Source organism: Rissa tridactyla, chromosome 1 (assembly GCF_028500815.1).
Source record: "Rissa tridactyla isolate bRisTri1 chromosome 1, bRisTri1.patW.cur.20221130, whole genome shotgun sequence".
NCBI lineage: Eukaryota > Metazoa > Chordata > Aves > Charadriiformes > Laridae > Rissa > Rissa tridactyla.
Window position 1 is genome coordinate 217801849 of NC_071466.1, and position 27854 is coordinate 217829702.

The 27854-nt window shown below is 51.1% G+C and overlaps 3 protein-coding genes across 3 annotated transcripts; all 3 read right to left on the bottom strand.

Annotated features, from left to right (window-relative positions):
- Positions 1–89: 89 nt before the first annotated feature.
- Positions 90–3411, bottom strand: LOC128915647 (carboxypeptidase A1-like). The gene is made up of 11 exons (XM_054216319.1): positions 3287–3411; positions 2993–3074; positions 2655–2789; positions 2475–2576; positions 2231–2332; positions 2037–2138; positions 1797–1907; positions 1461–1551; positions 878–1077; positions 501–585; positions 90–351 (listed from the first exon to the last, which is right to left on the bottom strand). The coding sequence occupies exons 1-11, from the start codon at positions 3409–3411 to the stop codon at positions 164–166; spliced, it is 1323 nt and encodes a 440-aa protein (XP_054072294.1). The 3' UTR covers positions 90–163.
- Positions 3412–4205: 794 nt separating this feature from the next.
- LOC128916901 (carboxypeptidase A1-like) lies at positions 4206–8568 on the bottom strand. The gene is made up of 11 exons (XM_054219128.1): positions 8486–8568; positions 7702–7783; positions 6817–6951; positions 6566–6664; positions 5945–6046; positions 5767–5868; positions 5521–5631; positions 5211–5301; positions 4866–5065; positions 4479–4563; positions 4206–4393 (listed from the first exon to the last, which is right to left on the bottom strand). Exons 1-11 carry the CDS (start codon positions 8548–8550, stop codon positions 4206–4208), a joined length of 1260 nt encoding a protein of 419 aa, XP_054075103.1. The 5' UTR covers positions 8551–8568.
- Positions 8569–11971: 3403 nt separating this feature from the next.
- Positions 11972–21707, bottom strand: LOC128916151 (carboxypeptidase A2-like). Its single transcript, XM_054217459.1, has 11 exons — positions 21643–21707; positions 19009–19090; positions 18010–18144; positions 17111–17209; positions 16405–16506; positions 16127–16228; positions 15265–15375; positions 14811–14901; positions 14231–14430; positions 12442–12526; positions 11972–12210 (listed from the first exon to the last, which is right to left on the bottom strand). Exons 1-11 carry the CDS (start codon positions 21705–21707, stop codon positions 12023–12025), a joined length of 1260 nt encoding a protein of 419 aa, XP_054073434.1. The 3' UTR covers positions 11972–12022.
- Positions 21708–27854: the final 6147 nt, after the last annotated feature.

A 27854-nucleotide genomic window follows, 5' to 3' on the forward strand; every position in this document is an offset into this window, starting at 1 on the left:
TGCCACCTTGTGCACCTGCAGCAGCGCTGAGTCAGTCTCTAAAAAAACCTTTTCAGCGTGAAAAAGGGAAAACAACGAAAGGCGTTTCTAATCCTTTACATTTATTTAATGCATTCTTTTCCCTCTCCAGCTAATTCAACCATCGCTCGGCCCCCGATCCCGGTTAGTAGGGATGGTCCAACGTGTACTGCATGATGACCTTCAGCGCCAGCCACGTCTCCTGGGCGGTCGGGACGATCTGTTTGGCGGGGAGCAGGAACCCGTAGCGCCCCGTGTCCCGCAGCTCGAAGGTGAAGGAGTACTTAATGCCCTGGTTGTACGTCCAGTCGATGGTTCCTCCGCTCGCCTGATCTGAGTGGGGAAACAACAGGAAGGATGCGAAACGGTAGTCGCTCTGCGTCGTATGGATATTTCATGGCACCTATTGTCTAAGCCGAGGTGTGAGCGATGATTTTGGCTTATTTTGGGGGAACCACTTCTGCCCCCCCCCCCTTACTTACAGATAGTGGTGATGATGCTGCCGTACTTGTAGTTGGTGCCGTACAGAGAAGACAGAGCTGCGACTGCCTTCTCGGAAATCTCATGCTGGGAATACACAAAACAGAGAAAGATGAGCTAGAGGAGGGGAAATCCTGTGGGATACAGCCTGCAGGAGAGGTTTTTTTTTTTGCTCGTGCCACAGGAAAAAAGGATGCCAAAGCTCAACGGCCTTAGCCTGGGTGAGTCCCCAGGGGCTGGCAGAGGAGCCAGGGCTGCTTCCCAGCTTGCCAATGCCACCTTCACAGTGCAAGATGGAGGTTGCTCCTCCTTGGAGAAGGAGGAGAGCAGCCTCGCGTCATCCCAGCCCCCTTCAAACCTCCGCATTAATTAGCCCTACCAGTTCCTTCTGGTCAGGCACTGGGGTGGTGGTGTAGCCGTAGGGGTAGAGCAGGAGCTGGGAGTAGCTGTGGATGGAGATGAAAGCCTTGATGTTCCCATGGCTCTTCACGAAGTCCACGATGGATTTCACCTCAGGCTCTGAGTTGGCATAGGGTCCATGGTATGTCTCGGAGCAGGCGTTCCCGCTGGCCCCAGGCCCTGGGGAGAAGTGAAAACACAGTGTTGTGGGTGTTTGGTGGCCTTTGGGTGGCTTGGAGAGTCACAAGGGTGAAGGGCCTTTTCCATTTCCAAGCCCAAGAGCTTTTCCCACCCCTCAGCTGCTTGGTGGCCAGCAAGGAATGCTCTTTGTGGCTCCTCCTAAACATTTGTATGATGACTTTCATTTGTGGTCACCACCATGCTGGTCACTAGAGGACACCAAAGCCCTGGTGGAGCCCAAACCCACGTCTCTGCCATGGAGAGCAAATCCCATCTCTTCCCCAGGGGATATCACGTGGGTCTTTCTGAGACAGAAATGGCCTCAGACTCTCCACCTGGAGGATGGAAAACGCCCCCTGTGAGGTTAGGGGGAGAGCTCTGACCTCCAAAACCTGCGTCCCAGTTGCGGTTGGGGTCCACACCGACGCAAACGGAGCCAGAGCGCCTGGACCTGGTCTTGCGCCACATACGATTCTGGAAGGGCAGAGCCATCTCAGCTGGTGTCCAGGGCAGGAACTCCACCAGCCTCGAGCAAGTGGGGGGGCTGACATCTAGTGGGGCTAAACGTCACGGCAGTCCCCTTCCCATCCCATCCCATGGAAATGTGGACAAGGAGGCTTTGACATTTTGGGGGCCTTGATGTTCAGCACCCCAATCCTGCTCCCCAGCCCCATCCGGCATGGCTGTAGGACCTGGGGGGAGGAAAGACGGGGCATTACCTGGGTTTGGGTGAAGACGAAGCCATCCGGGTTGGTGACAATCTCCAGGAAGATGTCCATCTTGTCCAGGATGGAGGCCACACCTTCATTATTCTCATGATCTTGGACAATCTAGAGAGGGTGGCAGTTTGAGGGTCCCTGGTGCTGCTGGAGCACCGTCCTCTCTGTGAGGTCAGCCACAGTGGCTGCAGGGCCTTGTGGCCCTTTGGGGACGTAAGCCGTATCCAGAGGTGCCCCTACCTTCTTGGCAAACCAGACGCCGCTGGCTTGCGTCACCCATTCGCGGGAGTGGATGCCGGTGTCAATCCAGATGGCTGGGCGGTTCGTCCCCCCTTTGCTGAACTGGAAGAGCAGAGTGTGTGTATGGGGGGGGTCAGCTTTGCCCCTGGCCCTGCTTCCCCCCTCCCGTCGCTCCATGAACCCCAAATCCTCACCTTGAGCACGTAGAGGGGACGGTTCTCCGTCGACCGACCGATCTCAAGCTTGCTGACCAGGTTGGGGTTTTCGGCCACCAGCAGGTCCATGAAGGTGTAGATCTGGAGGTGGGGGAGAGGGATGGGAGGGGTCATGCCTGGCTCATCCCCTGCCCTTGATGCACATGGAGCAAAGGGCTTTGTAAAAGCAATTCCAGGATGTCATTTCCCTCCCCAAAATGCCCCAAATCTTGCGCTTTCTCACTTCATCCAGGCTGTGGTAGGTGGCATAGTCGAAGGTGTTGGTGGAGACTGGCAGCCCACGGCGGCCGCGAAGCATCTCCATCTGCTCATCATCCACCAGCGTCTGGGGGACACAGGGCAAGATGAGACTTCATCCTCCGCCGCACCGAGCCCCCGTGTCCCACCCTCTGCCACCGCTGACCTGCACGTCCTCAATCATGATGGAGTAGGAGATGCCGTTGGCCTCCAGGTGGGCTTTGAGGGGCTGCAGGCTGGGGAAGGGCACGCGGATGTCGACCGGGTGCCCCAGGCCGCGGGGTGCAAGCCAGAAATCCAGCTGGAGGGGGAGAAAACAAGATGGGGGGGGGTCAGATCTGGCCTTGGGCTGCCCCCCCCGTACCAGCTTCTCACCAGCTGATCCCCATCATCCCACATCCAGCCCCATCCCTGCTCTACAGCGTGACTTAGGGGGGTGCGAAGTGCAGGGCATGGGCTGGGGAGGGTGTCCCCAAAAACCACCCCTGCTGCTGCCCCCGGTACCTGCAGCTCCTCGAGGTCCTGCAGCTCCTGCACCTTCTGCAGCTCCTCATCGTTGGTAGGGGTGACGCGCAGCACCTGGTGCCTGCAGGGTCAGGGGGTGCTGGGGGGCGCGGGACCAAGCTCCGGCCCCCCCATGGCTCCAACCTATCCCCCACCCTGGGGATTTACACTGAGCCTCTTCCCAGGGCTGTCTGTGTCACCTCGCTGCTGAACCAGCTCCTCCTGCCCCAGCCGGTGCCACCGTCCCCATCCCGGCCACCCCCCCACGCCCCCCCCACCAGCCAGACACCCTACCCAATAAAAGTCTCGGTGCCAGCGGCCACTGCCACCAGGGCAGCCAGCAGCACGAGGGCCCTCATCGTCAGCCGAAAGAGCCCGTCCTGTGTCCCAAGGGCACCCCAGGGCCTCTTAAATCCCATCAGGACGGTGGCCGCCAGCCCGTCTGTCCCCTTTCCCACGGCCGTGGGAAGGCTCCAGCTGGCTCCGGCCAAGGTTGGGCACCGCACTCCCGCCGTCCCCCCTCTGCCGCATTCCCGATCCCAGCCAAACCCGTCCCAGGAACCGGCCAGGGCCGTCGGTGAGTCACCTGCCAGCGGGGCGAAAGGCGGGGAGTTGCCAAAATCCCACCACCCACGGCTGAGGCTCAGAGCCGCGGGGAGGAAAAGGGCAAAATTGGGTCAAGAAAGTGCGAGATGTGGATTTTGGCATGGGGTGGGGGGGAGGGGGTCCAGCAAGCTGGGGACCTAAACTGTGGCCCCGTTTCGGGGGGTGGTGGTGAGGAAATTGGTTTAAAGTTTGGCGCAGGACAGAGGTCAGAGCGGGTGATGGTCATCACAGGTGGAAAAAAATAAAATAGCAAATGCCTGAAAGCACTTTGCACCCAGCGATGGACCTGAGGGTGCCCAGTGTCCCCCCTCCCAGCCCCAAGGGAAGGGACAATGGAGCAACACTGCGCAAAACCCCAAAAATCTGGGGTTTGTTGCCCAAAAAAACATCCATTCCCTCCCAGGTCCTTCAGGGCTGTTGTCCCCAAAGGATGGGGACTTGTAGGGCCAAAGCCACAAGCGGGGATTAAACACCTCCAGGGCTGGGAATCCTTTTTCATCATTTTTTGGAAGTCTAGCGTGAAAAAAATAAAGGTGCCAGCCTTAAACTGTCAACGGTCTCCAGGATTATTTATTGAGATGAGGGGACACCGTGGCAGTCACCAGGCTCAGTATGGATTCTCCAGGACGTGGACCATGATGTCCAGCAGTGCCGGCCAGGTCTCGGTAGCGGTGGGGATGATCTGGGTGCTGGGCAGGAGGAAGCCGTAGCGTCCCGTGTCCCTCAGCTCGAAGGTGAAGGAATATTTCACCCCATTGTCATAGGTCCAGTCGACGGTGGTGCCGTCTGCCAAGTCTGCGGGGAGAAGAGGGGAGATGTGATCCCAACGCTGAGTGTTCGTGGTGGACACGATGCCGCAGGAAGGAGAAGGGACACTTACAGATGGTGTTCGCGATGCTGCCGTAGGAGTATTTCGTCCCATACATGGCAGCCAAGTCGCTCACCGCCTTTTTAGCCAACTCATTCTGCAAGTGAATGAAAAGTGATGAGACCTGGTGACCAAGACCTTGGGGCAGCAGAAACCCCGGGGCAGAGGGATCTAGAGCCCTGCATCATTTCCCACCCCCTCTGGTCTTGCTTTTCCCCAAAACACCCTCAATTTTTGACAGACATCTTGCAATCATCCTCCCTCTGAGAACCAAGTGATGAGCTTCAGTGTGCAGGTTGCATCTAACGAGAGAAGGGAGAGTCCTACAATGATCCGACTGGACTCTTCCAGCAAGGCTGGCGGTTCCAGCCCCATGTCTACGTTTTGGGGCCATCTCACCAGTTCCTGGTGATGGGCTGCAGGACCTCTCTTGTAGCCATAGGGGAAAAGCAGCATCTGGGAGTAGCTGTGGATGGAGATGACCGATTTCACGTTCCCATGGCCTTGGATGAAGTCCACGACGGCTTTCACTTCACGCTCAGAGTGGGCATAGGGGCCGCGGTAGAGGTCGGAGCAGGGATCGCTGCTGGAGCCGGAGCCTGGGGCAAGACGGAGGAGGCACCATGCGGGGGGGCTGCCCTGGGGAAGGGTCTGTGTCCCCCAGGTCTCTCCTCTCTAGCAATAACCTTCATGCTTGAGGCACAAGCGGTGCCCAACATGGGGACCTGGTGGCCTGGCTCTCACCTCCAAAGCCTGCATCCCAGTTTCGGTTGGGGTCTACACCGATGCAATCGGAGCCGGCGTTGATGGACCTCGTCTTGCGCCACAGGCGGTTCTAGGAGCAGATGGGGGCGAGAGTGTCACAGGGATGTGAATCCCCCCGCCATGGGGGACAGATGATGCCCTCCTGCCCAAGCATCTCCAGGGATGGCTGGAAACCTCCTCCACCATCCCATGCATGAAGGACGATCCCTCCCCACCCAAAAACCATGACCAGACATGGCTGCCGGAGCCAAGCTCCAGAAGTTCCCCCCCGCAGCGTCCCTGCGCTCACGGAGCTGTGGGTGAAGACAAAGCCATCAGGGTTGGCGATGATCTCAAAGAAGATGTCCATGCTGTCCAGGATGGCAGTCACAGAGGGGTCCTGGCCATACTCCTCAGCGATCTGCACGGGGAGAGGAGTGGGAGGTGCCTCGGTGGCCCTCGGGAATGAGGGATGCGACCGAGTGGCACCGCAGGGAGGTGTTAAAAAAGGGCTGGGGTAAGAATTGGGGTCTCATGTCCCAGGGCACACGGTCACCTTGTTGGCCGTCCAGACACCGGTGGCTTGGGTGATCCATTCCCGTGAGTGGATGCCAGTGTCCAGCCAGATGGCCGGCCGATTCGATCCCCCGGTGCTGAACTGCAGAGAGAGGGGGGGGTTCAGCCCCGCACCCTCCCAGGGCTGGGCAAGGTGAGGTTGCCCCCCCCGTACTCACCTTCAGCACATACAGGGATCTGTTCTCGTAGCTCTGCCCGATCTCGATCTTGCTAATGAGGTTGGGATGATCATCCACCAACACGTCCATCCAGTCGTAGATCTGAAAGGAGGAGTTGCTGGGTGACGAGGCTCGCTCTGGCTTTCCTTTGGGTTTTTAGGGTATCCAGCACCAGATGCATCATGCAGAGCTTCCCTGGAGAAGATCTGGTGCTTCCCTGCAGAAGACCAGGTGCTTGGACCCCTGTGCAAGCAGGGATGTGCACACAGCGAAGGTTTTTGCAAAAGCAGAATGAACAGCGAGGGGAAAAAAGCTCCGAGATGCCCCAACACCATCACAGCCTTCATCAGCCACCCACTGGTCTCCAAGCACAGGGTTTGACCCCCAAAATGAAGTTGAAGGTGTCTTCTAGCAAGGTGGGGAGATGCCAGGAGAGGCCACGCTGCATGTAGAGGGATGCCTGGTCTCCCAGCTCAGCTAAAACCTCCACCCAAGGAGGAGAGATGTGTCCTGGGGAGGGTCTCGCTGCCATCACAAACATCACCACACGGATACAACCATGGCATGGGCTGAGGGTCAACCCCAGCAAGACAAAGCAAATGCTCTGCAGAGCCAAAGTACCTCCTCTATCGTGTGGTAGGAGGCAAAATCGAAGGTGCTGGTGCTTCTCTCTGTCCTCCTGGACTTCGTCATGTTTTTCTTTTCCTCATCCAATAATTCCTGTTTAGGAGGAGAAAAAAACCCAAACACCCACAGGCTGGAAGGAACAAGGGATTGGGTTTTTTTCTTCTATCTCATGGTTTCCAACTTTTTGGGGCTTCTGTTGGGACCGAGCCTTGGGAGCTCATGCTGCTCCCCGCCGCAGCCCTTACCTGCACGTCCTCGATCATGATGCTGTAGGAAATGCTATGGGACTCCAAGAAGATCTTGACCGCTTGGAGGCTGGGGAAGGGCACCCGGAGGTCGGCCGGGTGGTCAGGGCTGGTGGGGTCACGCCAAAAGTCAACCTGGTGTAGAGGAGAGCAGAGAGCTCAGCTCCATCCCATGCTGGTGCTCATCTGCTGAGCTCCCCGGCACCAAAAAGGGTCTCATAAGAGTTTCCATTGAAGGATTTAAAAAGGTTTTAGGACAAGTTTTGGGACACGCATGGGTACCAAGATGGGTCAAGGTCCCTTTGCCTCACTCAACGGACCTTCTACAGAAACATCTTTCAGCCCACGTTGCCTGTTGGCTGCAAAGGTCCCTTTGAATGATGAGTATTAGTGATTTGAGCAGACACGGTGAGACACCGGGGTCGCCGTGTGCTGGTTTTGCTCTTTGATTCGATGGACGTATCTCCTTACATCAGCTTGGCGGTGCAGATGCAGTTCCCCACCACCCACCTCTCTCCTGCTGCTCCCACAGCTTAAGTTGTTCGCTGGGATTCACCCCCCACCGAAGCAACCAGGGGAAAACACAGCGGGAGCAGAGTCACATCGGAATTCAAGCCAAAAAGGGAATAAATGCAATGACATTTTAGGGCTGAATACTCAGCCTGGGAACAGCGATGCTGCAGTGGACGGGGTGTTCCCGCTTCACCTGAAACAGGAGGGCTCACGGTGCCCCAAGCTAAATATTATATTTACATCGTTATAAGTGACACTTTTGCAAAATGGGAAGGAAAATTGGATGTGAGGTCGAAAGGAGGAGGGAGCCCTAGATGTCACCAGCGTCTCTGTTTTACGCCGGGGGACGCTCGGGGCCCCGTCGCAGCTCACCTGCAGCTCTGCCCGCTCGCCCAGCACCCTGAGCAGGGCGATCTGCTCCTCGTCCCTGGCCGTGATGCGCAGGACCTGGTCCCTGCAGGGAGGCACAGCCATCAGAGCACACGGCAGGCATCAGGGGACGTGGGGAGGAAGGAGCTGAGCCTCCAGCGCTGACGTGGAGCCATCAGGGTGGAGGCTGCGAAAGGTCTACACCGGCTCGGTGGGTTGGAAAGTGCATCAGTTGTTGGAGGTTTGGTGTCGAGAGTGAAAAATGCAGGTTCAGAACAGCCGTGATGGGAAAAAGAGCAAGTGCCAGAGAGCCCATGGTGGTCTCCGTCCTTCCTTTGATCATGAGAGCTCCCAAAATGTTAGTAAATATCAAACATATAGACATTTTCTAACAGAGCCTCTGCTCCAGCCCAGCTGGGTTCCCCTGGGGATGGCTCCAGCCCCCAGCAGAGAAGGAACCGCTCTCCTTTCCCCAGCAGCAAGGTTTCTCCCTCCCAGTTCAGTCCTTCCCTTGGCAAAGCTCAGGGTGATGCTCCCAGGATTCGGCATCCCCTAATTTCTACCCTCCGCAGTAGCCAGGAAGGTGCTCAAAACCTCCCTCCAAAGCTGGGGTGAAACCCCATCTCTCCTGGCGTCCATGTGGCAAAAGCTGCCAGATTTCCCTCCTTTGGGATGTGGCCCTTCTCACTGACCCCCAAAGGAGGGCAGACGGGGCCGGACACCTCTCACCCCCGTCCCCGTCCCCACCCAGGGTGCCCCACCACCCCCTGCTTTCGGCAGGACTCACCCCACGAAAAGCCGCTCGCTGCCGGCGGCTGCCACGAGAGCGGCGAAAACCAGGAGGATCTTCATGGTGAGTGGATGCAGAGGAGCCTCAGGGTGCTCCCCCCTCCTCCAAGGGTATATACAGCCCCCCGCTATAGTGCTCCGGGGGCACTCGTGGACCTTCTCACCAAGGCCACATCTGCTGTTCCTGCGGAGCCGGCAGCGACAAACAGATTAGCCGGGAACGGCTCCCGCCAGCCCAAATGTTTGCTTTATTTGGCGAAGTCAAGGAAAGAGCAGCCAAATTAGGGAGGATCTGATAACGTCTTCCTCGGCGCTGAGGAGGATGCGCACCCACGCACCCAGCTCGACGTGAGTAGGTGTCACGGTCACTGTCATCACCCAACCCACGGGCGGGGGACGGTGGTGACGGTGGGGTCGTAGGACCCTGTAATACACAAGGACACGGCGCTTTGTTTCCATTAATTTCTTTATTACGGGTTACTCTTAGTAAGTTAATTATGATTAGCAAGTGTATATTACAAATTGCTGCAAAATTACCAGCAGAGAAGCAAGTATATATACGTATATATTTTTATGACTAATTACTTACATGCACACCTATCTATCGTATCTAAAATTCAAACTATATCTTTCAAATCATTACCGGTGCCGTTCCCCAAACCGCTCCCGGGAGTGGGGCCAGTTGTCGATGGATGAAGTCTCACTTCAAAGACGATGGGCGTCACGGAGACCGGAGCCAGGCGTCCCCGGCGAGGATCCCAGGGGTCGCACAGGGACCTTCACCTGGGGGTTATGCTCAGAGAGAGAGAAACAGGGGCTCGGTTTTGGGTAGAAAGTGAGTTAGTTTTATGTCTTTAGTGTAGATGCATGAGTAGGTGCAGGACAGCAGCTCCGGGAGCAGCCGTTGCTGATTTCTGCTGTCTTAGGAGGTCAGTTGGTTATAGTGGTTCCTTTGTTCCATGGGTTATAGCAGCGTCTTTGTTCCCCAGGTTATAGCAGTGTCTTTGTTGTGCCCTTATCTACGATGCCCCTGAGCTCCCACCTGCTCTCGTCAAGGATGCTCCGGGTTGCCGGGCCGGGTTCCCAGGCTGGCAGACACCACCTCCCTCAGTATTTTAGCAGACATCTTCTATCCGTGGTTTTTCCCACTAAAACCAGGTAATCTTTCTGGTTGTGCCCACGGCAGGGTGTGTGGCAGGGAAGGTGTCGAGGCTGGGGCTCCATTACAGCTTCATAATGTGGAACCGGTGACATCGGTGAGCTGGTCCTGGCTGGTGGGGCCAGGGGGCAGGTCCTCATTGAGGCAGGATCACGGGGTAGTTGGGGTGGGTCACAGAAGGTCTGTATCGGACCTCCTGGACGAAGCAAGGTCAGCTCTGGGGCCAGACCAGGTCCCCCCATGTTGTGTCTTGGAGTCCCTGGGCAGCCCCTCTGGGCGATGTGTCCCACTGCTGGACTGTCCTCCCGGTGGAAAAGCATTTTCCTGTGTCCAGCCTGTCTCTCTCTTGTTTCGGGTGACGCCATTGTCTCTCCCATCACGCTTTGTGGTGAAGAGCTTGGCTCCAGTTTCTCAATAACCTCTTCGTAGGGATGGGAGGGTCCCCATTAGGTCACCCCACCCCAAAGCTGTCTCATCTCCAGGCCAAACCAGCCCTTCTCCCTCATCATCCCATGATGGGACACATCCTGCTGTTCCTCTTGGTGGCCTCCATTGGTCTTGCCCCAGGTCTCTTTGGTGTCAAGGGTCCAAAAACTGGATGCAGCTGCCATCAAGCCATGCACTTGCAAGAAGAGGGGCCTGGTGGCCTCAAGACCTGGACGGTTGGAATGAGCTTCAAAGGCAGGGCGAGGCCACAGGTCTACAACCCTGGCTGAGGCTCCTCAGGCTCTGCAGCTCCTGCCCACCGCGTGCCACGAGGTCCCCACGCCGGTGGCAGATCGTCTGTGTCCAAGAACCAACCGTGTACCCTGGGCCATCCCCCTCAGCGGGGTTTTACCAGCGGCGTTTTACCAGCGGCGTTTTTATGGCTGGATGAAGCACAGGATTCTGGAAGGGTGGGTCAGTTTGGGAAGCAGGTGGCCACCAGCCATGGCCACGAGCAGAGGGGACAGAGATACGTGCAGGGAGCACCGGCTGCCCCGTGCTCATGTTTGCTTTCCAAAACAGCTGCTATTAACCCAAAACCAAACCCACGTGGTGCTTCCCGATGCCTCAGCTGCACCTTCGCCTCCTTCTCCCTGCCGAGAGCCGCGTGCCCTTTGAGTCTGAACTGGCATTTCACCCGCTCCGTCAGGTGTGTTCGCTCTCCTGCCAACCCCCGGGATCACAGGGCACGGAGATAAACCTGTTAGACTCGATAATCTCTGCGGCAGCAGCAAGGATTGCTGATCTCCGATCCTTCACGGCCCTGAGCTGTTTGCTCTTAATCCCCAAGAAATTAGGTGGGTGAACAACAGAACGAGAGAGTGGGGCTCTTGAGGGACCGTCGGACTGGCCGTGCTGGGTGAGAGCAGGCGTCCTCCCACCTCCACCCTCCAACTGCGCCCCGCTGGGCAAATCTGGGAGGGAGAAAAGGGGCAGGACAAATATATGGGGACATGAGGCCAGGAGACCCCCCTCCCTCCCACCAGCCCGGCCGTGTCCTGAGGCTCGATAAAGGACATTAAATTCCTTTAATTAGTCTCGCAGCCTGGATTACGCTGCTTGACATCAGGCCCTCCGCACAAGCCCATTCTGTCCCGAGAAGCGAGAGCTGCTGCAGCCCCCAGGTTTACAAGAGCGGCACCACGGAGTCGTTTTGCACAAAAAACCGAATTCTTCCCTATTCCCTCTAAACAGCCACTGGACGCTACTGGAGCGGACGATAGGGCAGGCTCAGGTAATCCCCCCCAGCTGTAGTTGCGCTCCAGGAATGGAGCGACTAACTTTCTCGGTGATCTAGTTTGTCATTCAAGTGTTTCAGCAGCTCTGAAGAGCTCACACCACTTTCAATCCACAAATTTCAGAAATACGTTAGAAAACCCGCGCCCTCACCCCGCCGCCGGGAGGCAGTTTCTGCCCTGGGGACAGGGCTGGTTGTGAGGAGGGGGCTGCTGCGAGGGCAGGGAGGTTTGCAGAGGTCCCAACGCACCGCTAAGGGCTCGGGTCGCTGCGAGCAAACACATTTCGCATTTACTAATAGAGATGGAGCTGCAGAGGGCACCAGGCAGGACAGTTTGCAGCTCGGGGACGAGCATCACCTCCTTTCCCAGCACACCTTCCACCCTCTTATCGCTGTTCCTACCGTGTCTCACTGAGGCGGACCACAACCGTGTCCTAAAATCTTCTAAGGGGTTCTACCACGCGCACAGAGTTGCAGTGAACAAGACAAGCGTTAAAAGCTTTTTACAGGCAGACAGACACGCGTTGCTGTAGGAGGAATGCACACAGGGGTTTTATTCAGCCAGGTGCCACATCATCACAGCTGTCGCAAGCGCACGAGGGAAGAGGGTTTACGAGCTCGCTGCCGCAGACAGCCCGTTCCCACCCCAGCTTTTAGTACGGGTTGTCTCGCACGTGCTCCATGATTTTTTTCAGACCCAGCCAGGTCTCCTCTGCAGTGGGGATAATTTGGCTGGCTGGCAGGACGAAACCGTAGCGACCCGTGTCTCGCAGCTCAAAGGCGAAAGAGTATTTGATGCCGTAATCGTAGCTCCAGTCAATGCTGCCTCCGCTGGCTTGGTCTGAAAGAGAAAGAGCGAAGAGAGGGGTGAGCAGAGGGTTCATTTGAGTTCTGCTGCCCTACTTTGTGTATTTGTGAGTATTAGTATGTATTTGTGCTCAGGCCTGATGTTTGACTGGCGGTGTCGCTCTCCAGAAGCATCACTGCTGCCAAGAGGGAGAAACCTTGGCGGGGGGGCAGAGGCGGTCGCCCTGGGACAGCCCGTAAAAGCTCAAACTAGCAAAACACTCACAGATTGTAGTGCAAATGCTCCCCACTGTAAAGGTGGTGCCGTACAGGGACCGGATGGAACTGGCGGCAGCTCTTCCCAAGGCATCCTGGAGAGGAGGAGAGGAAGGACGAGTCAGAAAGCAGCCACACTTAATGAGATCAAACGTGAAGGTTTCGCCAAGCTGAACCATGCTCAGGGAAATCTCCACAACCTTTCGCACGATCTCCAATCTTTCACATCCGCCCCCAATAAACTAGCGCCAAATCAATCCGTTTCTTAATCACCCATACTAGTGACAGCGCCCACAGCTTCCACAGTATTTTTGGGGGAGGCGATATTGTGGGTGAATTAAATGGACAGCAGGTTCTACACCTGATCATCCAGTGTTTCATCTCACCAACCGACCTGTCACGAAAAGGTTCCAGAGATACTGGAAAATCCCAAGGCAGTGGGAGATCTCCCAGTACTGAGTGATCAGCTTTGCGCTCGCTTGTCCTGAGTTGAGCGACACAGGAGTAATTTCTCTTCTAATGCTGGGTAAAACTCCACTTTTGGAAGACTCTAGTGTCTGAATTTGTGAAAATATTTACTTTATAGCCAGCTCGGCTCTGTGGGATTCAAGGCCTCAGTGTTTTCAAGCCTCGCCAGGTGCAGGGATGAGAAGGAGCGAGGCCCGGGCATTTGACCCAGGCTGGCCAACAGGGTTATTTCATACCATGAACGTCACATTCTGTATCAATTAGAAAGTTTGCTGCGTAGTTTCTCTCTCCCTTGATGGCGGCAGTCCAGAGAAACTCCTTGCCCCGGTGCTGGACGCCCGAGCCCTTCCCTTCCTCCCGAAGCCATTGTGCTCGCAGTGTCGGACATTTACTGTCCACTGCTGGGAGCGCACAGCTTCCTACTGATAGAATTGGCGGAGCATAATTCTTGTATATCTTACATTAGTATCGGGATTAATACTGGTTCTTAGTATTATTGTTAATTATTTAGTCTTATCCTATTAAACCCATTTATATTTCAACCCTTGTGTTTCCTTGCTTTCCCCGATTCCCCTTTCCGGGTGGGGAGGGGTCATCGGGTGATAGAATAATTACAATTATCCTAAACGACAATAAATTGTTATGGGTTTTCTCAAACCATAACATCACTTCAACCACGTAACGGGTGGTTGTAGAGAACACAGAGCCAGGTTCTTCTTGGAGTAGGGCAAAAGGACGACTGGCAACAAACAAATCGCCACAAGGGAAAATTGCATTTAGGTATTAGGGAAACAAGAAAATTCCCATGACAGTGGGGAAACTTTGGGACGGGCTTGAAGAAGCTGTGGAATTCGTCTTTAGAAATATCAAAACAAATCAAAACCATTAAGCAAAACTCAGCTGGGCAAGGCCCTGAGCGACGCAACCCAACCTTGAAATTGGCTCTGACTCCAAAGCCTGCCTGCTTTCAGCAGGGGCTTAGACTGGAGGCCTCCAGGGGTCTTTTCATTTGACTTATGATTGCGAGAGCCATATCGCCTCAAAGATATTGTTACAGCTGTGATGCTGTCGTTAAAGCAGAGAGGAGGAGACGTGGATGAGCAGAGAGGGCTGAGAATGGGTGGGGATGGCACGTGTTTGCATATGACCAAGACTTCTCTTTTAAAGACATTGCGTTGCACCGGGTTTTTGTTCGCTCTCACAGATGGTTACTGTTATGGACGGCGGAGTTCAGCCTCTTGTTTTTATCCTGATATCTCACAGCAATGCTTGAGGACAGAAAGCCAGCTGGACAGAAGAGAGGAAGCCAAAGCCAAGTCATTATGTCTCACCAGCTCGGCGTAGTCTGCCGGTTGAGTGCATTTGTAGCCATAGGGGTACATCAGGAGCTGAGAGTAACTGTGGAGGGTGAGGAAGGCCCGGATGTTTCCGTGATTCTTAATAAAGTTGACAACAGATCTAACTTCCACCTCTGAGTTGGCACTGGGCCCACGGTAGGAGTCAGAACAGGGATTACTACTGGCTCCAGGACCTATCGGTGCAAGGAGGGAACAAAGGCAGACCTGTAAGAGCTGACATTCATGAAAGGTCAAAGCAGACCCACACAAAGCCGGGCTTTCCCAAGAACAGGTCTTCAGCCAAGGGCAAGGCCTTAAATCCTGATAAATGCTCAAACCAGAGCGACAGAGCATGAATACTCAAGGGACGTACTTCCAGATGATACACATTACTGCCTTCATCTTGTGCTCACTGGCAATTAATCAATGCAAAATTATCTTTATAAAAGACAGCTGCCATCCTATTTGACCATTTTCTGTCCGGATCCCTTATAATAAGGCAATTGCTGCTCCTATGGGAGCTATGGGAACTTTCTCCTTAGTGACATCCAGAATCCAGAAACTTTATTCCTACCTCCAAAACCTGCATCCCAGTTCCTGTTTGGATCAACTCCAACACACACACTGCCTGGATTCTTGGAGCGGGTCTTCCGCCACATGCGGTTCTAAAAACAAAGAAACACTACGGCTTCAAAACGGAGCAAATCTCCGTCCTCAAACTAAAACCGCTACCCAGAAATAGTTGCCATTCACCAGGAAGCGATCCTAGGCACGAGCCTAAGATTGTTCCTGATGGGCTGACCGCCAAGATGGGCCAACGGACAAAAATCGAAGGGCTGGTGAATTTACAGAGGGCTAAGATGGGTTAGACAAGTAATTAGTATCTTTGGCTGCCCAAATCTTTTGTAACTCCTTCTTACAGCATTAAGAAATGGACTTTCAGAGTCTACTTCCCTCGCATTTATTGTTCGCTCGGAAGAGCGTGACGGCTTTCTAAATCAGCTTAGACACCCAGCTTGCTTACTCACTGTGGTGTGAGTGAATACGTATCCATCGGGGTTTGAGACTGTCAGCAGGAAAATGTCCATTTTGTTCAGCAGAGAGGTGACGGATGGATCGTTCCCATAGTCGGAGGCAATCTACGCAGAGACAATATGACACACCGTGATTATCGGCGTATTTCTTTCCTGCATGCTTACGCTCTAACAGCTATGTACAGAGGCAAATCTGGCTTTTGGGGCGGGCAAACAAGAAACGTTAATTATCCGCTGGCCATAACTGTTCCTCGTTAGACTTGGAGCTTGGAGAGAGCAATGAATCTCGTTTACTATTTTACTCTGAGGACAGGAAGTTAATGGAAGAGGGCAAAAAAATTTTCTCCTCTCTGTCCCTGAGAATGGGCCGAGGCTGGCTCCAAGATTGAGATGGATTACCCAGGTTGGGAATACACAACTGTGCTGCACTTCTCTGGTGGCTCAGTCATTTTCAGCGCAACTTAAATGCTCATTTATATCGAGCTGGAAGCTTTTGCCCTTTTTATGGAAGGTAACCAACAATACGGTGTTCCTCAGTGTCTGCCGACCGAAGCAGCAAACTCATCTTCAAAAAGTCCTTGGTTATTGGTTTAACTACCAGCCATGCAGTCCTCAAAAATTTCACCTGAGCTCCTACATTTTGTCTACCTAAACTTCCCCCAGCTGCTCTAACAATACACAGCATTTTTCAATTCTTTGTCTAAGCAGCTGCCATATCCTCTCTGGAGTCGGCTGTGTTTTAAGGGGGGTGAAGGAGAGTGAGCAGAGCTGGCTAAACACATGCAGGTGTGATACGCTTTTAAATAGTCAAAGGCATTCCCAAGATAAAAGAAAAATCCATCACTGCTGAAGTGACCTTTTTAGCTATCCATATCGCACTCGCTTGAGTAACCCACTCTCGGGAATGGATCCCGGCATCCAGCCAGATTGCAGGACGGTTCCTTCCTCCCGTGCTGAACTGTCAAACAAAACAGAAAGTTTTAAAACTCTCACCTTTTTTTGACACCTTTTAGTCAAAAACATCCTGTATAGACTGGGATGCTTCGGACTGAATTGTGCTGTATCCATAATACACATGTATATTAGCAGATGCACACACATACGTATGCACACATTCTGTGATACATGTCATACCTTCAGCACATACAAAGGCCGCTTTTCATAGGATTGCCCGATCTGGAGCTTGCTGACAATGTTGCTGTACTCAGATGCAAGATGATCCAGTTCCGCATAAATCTGAAGTGAAGAGACATGATGACATTTACATTACATTTATGTATGGTACTGCCCAGAACAACTGTAGGACGCAACGAAATCTACTTTTCTCTCCTTTTGCCTTCATTACTACGACCTCTCCAAAGCCCCATCTCACGTCAGTGTGGTCAGTGCTCTTCTTCCCGTCACAAAGTAGAAGAAAGCACTGCTATATCATCGAGATGTACTTATTTCAGGAATAAGTTCAAAACCCTCTTTAAGAGCTTCTGGTAGTAAAAAGTACCTGACCTTCTGCTCTGCTTGATGGCTATCGCCTTCCTATATTTCCCTATTTCGAGATTCATTTATTTCTCAATCTCTTTTGAGGCTCAGGAGGAAGGTTTTGCCAGAACTCTACAGAAGAGTTTATGAAAGAGTATGATCAACACTTGTCTGTTCCAACACTCCAACAGGGAAAGCACTGGCTCGTGGTGCTGTCCACAAAATTAATCCAGTTAAAAACAAAACCACATGCCAAAAGAAGCTGGAAAGACATTTTAGATCCTAATATAGGATGCTCGATTGAAGACAGCGTGAAAAAAGGCCAGAAAAAAGAATCTTCTTCCCCCAAAGCTGAGGTACTCACGGAATCTAGAGTGTGGTAAACTCCGTAGTTGAAGCTGTTGCTGCTGCGCTCCCTTTGTTGACCGTAGGCCATATCTTCCTTTTCTTTATCTAGAACAACCTAAAAGAAGCCATTCAAATGTTAAGAAAAACACCTGCTTAATTCGCAAATTTCTGACCAAACGTTTATCTCAAATAATGACCTGATGGCATCGCACACCGGCTCCAGCCCCAAGCTGCCCACAGCAGAAACACGTGTTTCTGCTGAACGTACCTGTGGCGAAGCAGGCAAGAACATCAGTGTTCTTGCTTTAATCTTTAAATTCTTTAATTGCTTTAATTTTTAAATTCTTGTTAAGATGAACAAGAATAGCATTGGAAAGCTTGCGGGGGGGGCGGGGGGGAAAGCCAGCGTTTGTGTTGAGTTAATGCTATTTTAGGTGCCATTTTGGGATTACTGCTCATGGAGAAATGTTAGCTTAGTGCCCAAGGGGGTGAGTTTTTTCTCACATGGTGGGGTACGTTTCTTTCAGATTATGATCCAGAGCTGCTCTTAACACAGTTTACTGAATTATAAGTAACTTCAGTGCGGGGATTCCCAAACATCTGAGGCCAAAGGACCACACAAAATTCCTCAGGGGTTAGAAGAAGAGCCCCATGGAGTCTATGAGTTTATTGATGTCACTATTCTCCACGGTTTCAGCCAGCATCTGCAGAGCGGTCAGAGCTTCTCAGCGCAGCAGCGATCCACATGCCATCTTTAAAAAAATTAATCCACAGGCTACAAAAATAAGGGGAGGACCTCAGGGAAAGCAGAGGATAGAAGAGTCCATGAATTAATGAACGAGGCCAGATTGTGAATCACTATTTTTTTTTCCCACAGGATTTAAAAGCTAATCACCCACCAATGGCATTGCCTACCTGCAGGTCTTCGATCAGGATGGAGTACTCAATCCCATGGGATTCCAGGAAGGCTTTGACTGCTTGGACATTGTTAGCAGGGATTCGCACATCCACAGGAAGGGCGGCGGTGGAGGGATTTATCCAGAAATCGAGCTGAAAAGAGAGGAAAATGGATTTGGTTTGGCAAAAGCATTCTGCAAACAAGTCTTCTAAAGCTTTAGAAATGCTGATTTCTCCCAAATTGAGCAACTCCTGCCGCATCGTGCCCCATTGTGATTACACCACACTCCATTCTTTAGCTTGGCCTCACCACAACCTTGTACCAGTTAATGTGACGAACTCACAAATAAAAAGATCCACGGGAGGCTAAAGTCAGCATTTTCACTGACTTCAGAGCTTCAGTCATATAAGCAAGAGGAAATTTTAGTCTTCTGCAATGGTTTTACTATTTTCCCTTTTACCAGAAATAGGTTCAAAGAAATCTCCGTATCACAGTATTAGCTAATATGAAACCCATTGTTTTTATTTCTCCTTTGGTAGAGCCTTCCTAAATTCTAGTTTCTATAATACTCAAATCAGTATTTTTAAAGAAAGTGATAATAAAAACTCTCCCCAATGGCAATAAGAACAGTAATAACCTAGAATTTTATAGTGTGTTTTCCTGTTTCAATACAGTGTAGACTCAAACTAATAAATTCCTCCCACAACGCTGGGAGATAAGTACAAAAACATTAGTACCTCTACTTTAAAAACAAGCTTTTTGATACTAAGATTAAGAGCAGATCAATTCAAATATGACTGTAAACCCAGCAGGAAGAAAATATAAATGCAGTCACTCCTGAACACCAAGCTGGTACTACAACTTGCAGATGAAACACCAAATGTTGAGACAGTAAATTTATTTATGGCAGCTGCCGCAGTATGGTAAGAACCTTCCACACACGATGCAAAGTCCTGCCCTGCTGAGTCCTACCCCAGTCTGAAATGTTAAAAAATGCCTCTGTGGTAATAACATACCTCAAGGTGTTCCAGTGATTCCAAAAGCTGTAACTGCTTAACCTCCTCCTCATTTCTTGTCTTGATTCGGAGAACCTGGTGCCTGAAATAAATCAGTAAGTTTTCAGAAACAGTCTCAAAAAAGGGTCTGGAACTAGCTTGTTATTAAGATAATTAATCTGGTGGTTAGCTACTTGCATTCTACCAGCCATTGCAGACTTCTTTAACGCAGTTGACGTAGCGTCACCCAAGAGTTCAAACAACAGCCTGCAGGGCCAGCCTGCTACACGTGAACTAGATTAGTAACTAGTTAAATGGCAGTTTTTGAGATTTCATCATAAACAAGACATCAAATGGATGAGTTTTTAATTGCTTACAAGGATCAGTCTTGCATCTACTAGTTATTTTTTTGTCAACAACTTGAAAAAAATAAATCTGGTTGAGTTTGCAAATGATCAAATGTTTGGGGGGCACTATACAACAAAGCAAACAGGACACTAAGTACGGAATTCATTTCACCTTTCTTCAATTTAGTCAAAGCCAGTTGACAATCCTCCCCGTGTAGTCAGAAGCTGATACCATCAGAGGGTGGCTTACACCATTCCAGGTGGAAGGAATCACCATCTGGAAGTACCTCACTCCACGAGTTATAGAGGTAACCTCAGCGATTGACTCGGACTACATTGTACAACACACGTGATCTCAGCGTACAGTCTCTACGTGGTTTTTAGATCTCCAAAAACATCTATCCTGTTCAAGTACACAATGTTCCAGGCAGCTTGGTAAAATAGGTACAAGCAAACAGCACCACGAGGAGAGGCTGATGAACCCGGGCTTGTCCAGGCTGATCTAATTGCAGCCTACAACTACTTGAAGTTACAAAAAAATGACGAACTCTTCTCAGTAGGGGTAGATCATGATTACAAGGGGAAACAGCTCCATGCCCTGCTCTGAGCAGCAGGGTGGACTAAAGACTTCTGGAGGTCCCTTTCACCAAAGGCTTTTAGGAAATGACAAAAAGATCTACAAACAAGTGTATGTTACAGTCGGGGGACAGAAGATCATAGAATCATCGAATTGGCTAGGTTGTTAGGGACCTTTAAGATCATCAAGTCCAACTGTTAACCTCCCCAGGCCACCACTAAACCATGTCCCTCAGCACCATGTCTACGCGTCTTTTAAATACCTCCAAGGATGGTGATTCAACCACTTCCCTGGGCAGCCTGATCCTGTTCTGGAGAACCAAGGGGGATTCTGAAGGAAATCTGTAACCCGTAATGAGTTAACAACTGGGAGTGTGGCCCGGGATCAATGCCATAGCCAAAAAACACGGATGGGCTCCTTAGCTGTATAGCTTGGGGATTACTGCAAGTGAGCCGCGCATTAATGCTGCGTTCGCAAATGGCATTTGGTGGTTAAAGCATTTGGTGTGTTTGTTTTCATGCTCTCCCTAGGCATCTGCCTTTGGCTACTGTTGGGAGACAGAATAAAAGTCCACAGAGTTCCATACCCTGACCTGGCCCAGCTGCTCTGCTGGCACCCGCTGCAAACAGCACTGAAAAATGGAGATGACTCAGGGCAAATCGACATGCGTAACTGCAGAATTGGAAAACATGTCTTAAGACAGGATAAACAAGGGACTTGGCATATGAGCTCAGCTGTGTGTGTGTTTATTTACTGGTGTGGCCTCAGCTGCTGAGAAGGGACACTCATTAACACCAGGTTTCTCACTCTGGCCAATTAAGGTGTAAGATTCTTTTGACAGACCAAGTTAAATCAACACTGAAGGCACTTTACCACATTCTCCACCACCATAAGCTTTATTTCTGGATTGGATTCTTCTCATTAACCACAGCTACTGGATGTGACCGAGGAATGAATTAACGAGAATCCGGCCTACGTCATGCCAGAGCCCAGATTAAATGATCAAAATAGCTTCTCCCGGCTTTACAAATCCTGGAGTTTTAGTAAATTACGGATATTATTTCTTATTCTTAATACTTTACATTTTCATGTACATGTTTACTCACTGGAATCTAGTGCTCGCTTACTACATCTCAGGAAGTATCTATCATGTTTTTTATCATCTTCTATTAAGGTTCTTACACGGTCAGTAAGACTCTGAGGAAATACACCAGAAAGAGAGAATTTTGCAACGCAACATGCAGATAACGATTGGAAATAAGGATTTGAATTGCTTAGAAAGGCTCTGAAGAGTATTAAGTATTTAAAGATAAATAAGACACTTCAAAACCAAAGAGATAATAGCGACCTTTTTGATCTGATGCCAGGTTCTGGTTTGTTGCTCTGCTTTGTGCTGGACCAGATCTGTCAAGCTGAACACTTGAGTTTTGCAGTGAGGGTCAGCTCCAGATCGGGGCTCGAGACTGCTCCCTAGGTACAGTCAAAGCCAAAGCCTTGGGTGAACATAAATTTACGAACTCAACCCTGAAGCTAGAGCCTTCTCCTTGGAAAACTCAAATGAAACTAAAGACAGGGGTTCCTTCAAATACCGGAGTACCAAAGCACAAGACAAGTCAGTCATAAAAAGCAAAGCACGTGCCCCAAGGAGATTTTGTAAAGTTAAGATCATGAAAAGCAACAGCTGGAAAATAAGGCCTTAAATTAAAAGTCTTCCACAGAAGCGTAACTCACCCAACAAAAGTTTCCAGGCACAAGGAAGCCCCGAAGAGGGCACTGAAGATCAAAATCAGCTTCATGGTTGATGTGATGTTCAGCTCAGCCTAGCAAAGGTGAATTTATACAGGACTTGTTAAGAAACCCTTTCTCAGATAAAACGTATCTGTATTCCATGTGAGTAAGTTCTCACATTTATCAGAGCTTTCAAGGCAACCAACAGACAGGAGGCCAATTTCACCTCCAAAAAAATATTTTCCACTGACACATTCAAACCTGTACGGGAGGAGTTGTTTTCAAAGCTTTGTCCACAAAGCTCCTTGGTGTCCTTTTACACGTTTTTCTAGGTAGAGGAAAATAGAGTCAAACTGAATGTCACCCCAGCTGTCACTGGGGGTGAGAAGTCGACTCTTGGTCATAGGTTTTTCCCCTGACAGTTTTCTAGTAGCCCACTCCTTGTTACAAAGAGACAGTCAGCAGAAAGATCTCACGCCAGCAGAAACACTCAATCTGAGTGATTATTTTGAAGAAATAATTGAAATAATTGGCTGAAACACTATGGTGATAGCACGCAAGCTCTGAGTCCCGCCTGCTATGCAACAAGTTCTCTCTGATGGACTAGGCCAAGGCCATGCTATACATTCCCTCTTATATACAAGTTCCACACTTCTAGATGCAAGCCAGAGCGTTTAAATATATTATTTATTGAAGTTACTAGCATCCCCCTGAGCTTCAGTTGGCATGGTTTCACACAGACCCAGCCAGCCGGTGCTTCAAGCAAAGTAAGGTTGCAGCAAGATCCACGGGAAAGCAAGTTTTATAGCAGAAGCGGAAAAAAAGCTTTGGGTGAACAGGAAGTTAAGAGCTCAGTTGTGCAGCTAGACCCTTCTCCTTGGACAGGCTTGCCAGGAATCCTCTGCTAGCAAAGCGTCCTTCTCAGGAAGGGGTGACACAGGTTTGAAGAAGGGCTGCAACAGCCACTGTCGGGTCCTCTCAGCTTCACAATGCCCACGGGGCTGTTCCCTGACCCAGTAGCCCTCTGGGTCCCTTTGCTCTTGTGCTGGACTCTGTCTATGTCTCACTCACAGGAATAGCCTCCATCTTGTCACCTTCCCTAAAGGTGCCCAGATATTTGAGGTGTCGTTATCTACGTTGAAGGAGTAACGGTGACGGGCGCTCTCCTGGCTGAGCTTTGGGAATCATCTGACTTGCTTTTGGTCGTGGGAACACCCAGCTGCAGTTGTCCCAGAATGATAGGCAGAGCCAGAGGGCTGCTGGATGCAGTTTTTGTTTGTCCCATTACCCCACCTGGAGTACTGCGTCCAGCTTTGGAGACCTCAGCACAGGAAGGACACGGAGCTGCTGGAGTGCGGCCAGAGGAGGCCACAAAGATGATCGGAGGGCTGGAGCCCCTCTGCTGTGAGGACAGGCTGAGAGAGTTGGGGGTGTTCAGCCTGGAGAAGAGAAGGCTGCGGGGAGACCTTATAGCAGCCTTCCAGTACCTAAAGGGGGCCTACAGGAAAGATGGGGAGGGACTCTTTATGAGGGAGTGGAGTGATAGGATGATGGGGACCAGTTTTAAACTAAAAGAGGGGAGATTTAGATGAGATATTGGGAAGAAATTCTTTGCTGTGAGGGTGGTGAGCCCCTGGCCCAGGTTGCCCAGAGAAGCTGTGGTTGCCCCATCCCTGGAGGTGTCCAAGGCCAGGTTGGACGGGGCTTGGAGCAACCTGGGCTGGTGGGAGGTGTCCCTGCCCAGGGCAGGGGGTGGAACGAGATGATCTTTAAGGTCCCTTCCAACCCAAACCATTCTATGATTCTACAAAATGTTGCTGAGGAAGAGCCAGATGCTGACCCTGCAGATACCTGCAGATGGGGTTCCGGGGAACTAACATGGGACAGAAGGGAGACGGTTCAGCTACTCTACAATCAACCTCAGGAGACCGAGGAAAGGAATTCTCTGACAATCACCAGAGGGTGTCACCCGTAACACTCTCAACATTTGCCAGCACCTCCAATCCCCACGCCCACCCTACCCCTCTGCAGCTGGGGCAGTGGCTTCTCATCATGGGTTCACAGCAGCCTTCAAGCAAGTCTTTTGTAAGGCGAAGTCTCATGTTTTTGGGATCAAGGGGAGCCTCAGGCAGGGATTCTGCCTGTTTTGACATAGAGGAATTAGTCATCCTGAGACTGTTGTAACTCGGGGGCATAGTGTGGAGAACGTATGCTCTGCAGGGAGATAAGGAATGTTCCTGCGAGTCCCCAGGTCTCTGACGTTTAACCTAAACCAGTCCTTGGGAAACAAGCAGATCTCTACTCCCCTCAACGTAAATCAGACAACGCAAATTTATCCTAAGAGACAGAACCATCACGAGAATTTCCTGCTTCTAGCACCACAGTAATTCTGGGGGAAGTCAAATCCCGCCTGTAGCTTATGGCCTTCAACATTTCATAAAGAACCGATAGACTGTCCACACCACCTCCTGTGGACACACTCTTTGAAAACAGGAAGGAGGGACTTAATTCAGGGCAAAATTATAGCTTGCTTCATTACTCATGCTACATCCTGCACGGATTTAAAGGCTGCCAAGAGATCCCGCCAAACATGATGTCAGGGTCTAATGTACACCAACAAGCTCCGAGTGCCCCGACCAGCCTCATCTGGGGCCTCCACCCATTGCATTTAAGGAGCTGCATTTAAACCCAAACCTTTATACGCATTCCCAATCCCCACTGAAAGGGCTACAGAAACCTGCAGCACTGTGACCTCCCGCTGTAGCCATAAGGTCCTACAGGGTTTGGAGATCAGCCTTGAACCACAGGGTAACCTATGGGCGCCATAGGTTGAAAGTCAGCCTCCGTTGTGCTCAGAGCCCAAAACACCTGAGCAAGTTAGGGAGCTGCAAGAGCAGGGGTGCACCGCCCAGCAAGCCAGAAATCAAAGGTGACAGCAAGGCAGGCAGGGGTAGACAGCTCACCACAAGCAGCACAGCCCCATGGGACCCAAACGAGAGGAGCAGAGCAGGTCTGGTGGCGCTGACCAGGGACAGCCACAGTCCAGATCCTCAGGTAAGTCCACTGTCACACAGCAGGTCCACAGCCAGGATGTCAAGAGCTACAAGCCCAAGTCCACCGTGCACCTACCGCAGCTCAAACAAGGGCCAGAACAAATGGCCTCGGCTTAAACACAGCTCCCACGCCAAGAGGCGGAGGGTGTGTGGGTGGGGGCTCCGCATGAGCCCGCTCAGGGCAATTAGCGCGCTCAGGGCCCTGGCACACTAAGGTGGTCAGGGTGGGACATGCCTTCTGCACAGTCCGAAGAGGATGTGGTATCACGCAGTGAATCACGGACACCCTGGTGACACGTTAAGAAGCAGAAGATCAAATGAATCTCATCTAACCAAACTTTGTCTCACTGCTTAAAATTACCTTAATATAGAATCATAGAATCATAGAATCATAGGGTTGGAAGGGACCTCTGGAGATCATCTAGTCCAACCCCCTGCCAGAGCAGGGTCACCCAGAGCAGGCTACACAGGAACACGTCCAGGCGAGTTTGGAATGTCTCCAGAGATGGAGACTCCACCACCTCTCTGGGAAGCCTCTTCCAGTGCTCTGCCACCCTCACAGCAAAGAAGTTCCTCCTCATGTTTAGGTGGACCTTCCAATGCTCAAGTTTGTGCCCATTACCCCTTGTCCTGTCGCCGGGCACCACTGAAAAGAGCCTGGCCCCATCCTCCTGACACCCACCCTTTCAGTATTTATAAGTGTTGATAAGGTCCCCCCTCAGCCATCTTTTTTCCAGACTGAATATAATATATAGATAGTTCGCCTGTGCTGTCGTTGACAGAGAGACAGAGTGGATACGACACCCCCCCGCCAACTAGAAAGGCTTCAGAAGTCATCAAATTTCGGTGGAGTCACTCCTTTTCTGTAAGGTCCGGACCCTCTGTTGTTGCTCCCTGTCTAAAAAAGGTTCTTGCAACCAAGGCACAGCGTAGTGGTCTCTCCCATCACATGGGAAGGGTAAAAGAGTCCACGGCTTGCGGTCCCCCTCATCTCCCATCCTCTTGAAATAAATGTTCAGCAATTTAGTAGGAAAGGGGAGGAGAGAGAAGACAACCCATGGTGGACTGAACCTTCCTTGTGCTCCCAGTGCCTCACGTGTCCCCTCGCTGCCCTCTCCGCATCCGTTCTGCATCGCCTCCTGGTCTCTCACAGGGTCCCAGGAATTTTCTAAACTGCTTTCTTGAACCCTACACATAACTCAGAAAACTCGTATTTACCTTTCGAGTTGCTCTTCCTTTCGTCAGAACATAATCTTTTATCTTGGGCTTTCTGGAGGATCTGTTCCAGGGAAATAACATCGTACACATGATGTTACTTAGAACAACGTATATAAACGTTAATTCCTTATCTAATGCTAATTCTCACAGCGTGCGTGAGCTCGTGGGAGAGGCTCTGGGAGACAAGGCTGAATGGCCCTCACACAGCTACAGCGCGGGGAGCGATGCCAGCCCCTGCCCCAGGAAAACGCAGCCAGGACGGGAGCCCTCGTGCCTTCGCCATTTCCACTGAGACCCTCAACAAGCCCAAATTCCTCAGAAATCCCATACACGTTTCACCTTGGGGTACAAATCCTTCTTTTCTCAACTTCTCCAGCTAGACCAGTAACACCGACGTGGCGAAGGGCTCCGTCTCCTGGATGATCAAAGTTAATTGGCTGTAACGCAATTCATTTTGGATTACTGGCAAGAGAACTATTATTTCTGTAAGTAATGGATTATTTACCCGTCCCTAATCTGCAGAGCACCTTGGTAATGCCCTGGATAAAGAATGAGTAGGGATTTCAGTACGTGGCTCACCATTTGTAGATGTGAGTGGCATCATTTTAGGAGCAGAACCTTCATTTTGATCTCTCTGGAAAGCCTGCAGCTATATGCCCGTGTAATAACGCTGGCTGCGGTGGCACTACTTATTTCCAACTCAAATTTCCTTAAATTAGGAAATCAAGACCTTCAAGTTTCCAGGATTTTCCGCAGATTTCATGTGTCTGAGTCGTGCAGCAGTTTATAGCGCACCAAGCACTCCATCGGATCATGCTGTGGCCTTGCATTTTTAGGACAGCAAGCTCACGTATGAATTGTAACTGGTAATAACGAGAAGGGGATGGGAAGGGTACTGGGAGAGATACAATCAGTTGCCTATACTTGGAGATTAAAGACCGGTTCTAACAGTGACATCATCCCATGAGGTAGTTATAAATAATAATAACTTCAGAGGTTGTGAAAGCCTTTTAAGCAGGAAGGCAACAATCTTCTGCTAAGGGCCAGCAGGTGTCAGCAGAAAACACATAATTAAATACCTTACTCCAGCACAGCAGACAAGACAATCAAAATGCCAGAGCAGGATTTTCCCTCTGATCCCCCTCAAAGCCTTCCTCATCCTCATCACATTCCCTCATCTGGTTTCTGACTTGCGCCAGAGAGCAAGGGCTTGTTCTGCCAGTAATACCACCAAAGGGAGGGAAAAAGGGTACCCCATGGAGCCTCGTCGCTGGATGTGGGGCGAGAATTTCTGCGTTCGGAGCAGCCCCTTGGCAACCCATTGTCCAGCTGGCCACCTCAGGAAGCCCCGGTATGTTGGAAAACAGTGCCCAAGGAGCCACAGGGACGACAGCATTGCAAAGTGGCCTCTTTTCTGCCCGTTAACGTCCCTCGGCTGCGATTCGGGGAAGATTGGAGCGCCCTCAAGTCTTGTTGGTCCATAGCGTTTGGGGGATGTTGGGAGGGATTCATCTCTTCTCGCTTGAGCTGTGTCAAAGCCGGGCATCGCACCAAAACCAAGCGTCTCTTCCTCTGTACCTGAGGACGGGAGATTCACCCCATCCTCAAATAGCTTTTTGAGACTGGAAGGCCAAATTAGGCTTTTAACAGCCCTTCAATATTATCTCCATTTCATGCTTTTCTTGCTTTCATCCTCTTGCTTAGGAAATGAATCAAAGTCAAGAGATGTTTCAAACCAACTGAAATCGCCCATGGGTGTAGATCTACTGAACCAACTTCCAGCCTGTTTAAATTTGTCTCCTCCCCTTTTTCTCCAACTGTATTTTCATTACCATACGTTTCCTATAACCAGCTTTTTATGGCAAGGTAATACATTCCACCAGCCTTTACAATGGGACAACTTGGAAATTATTGTATGTACCCAAATTGGAAGCAGAGTGAGAA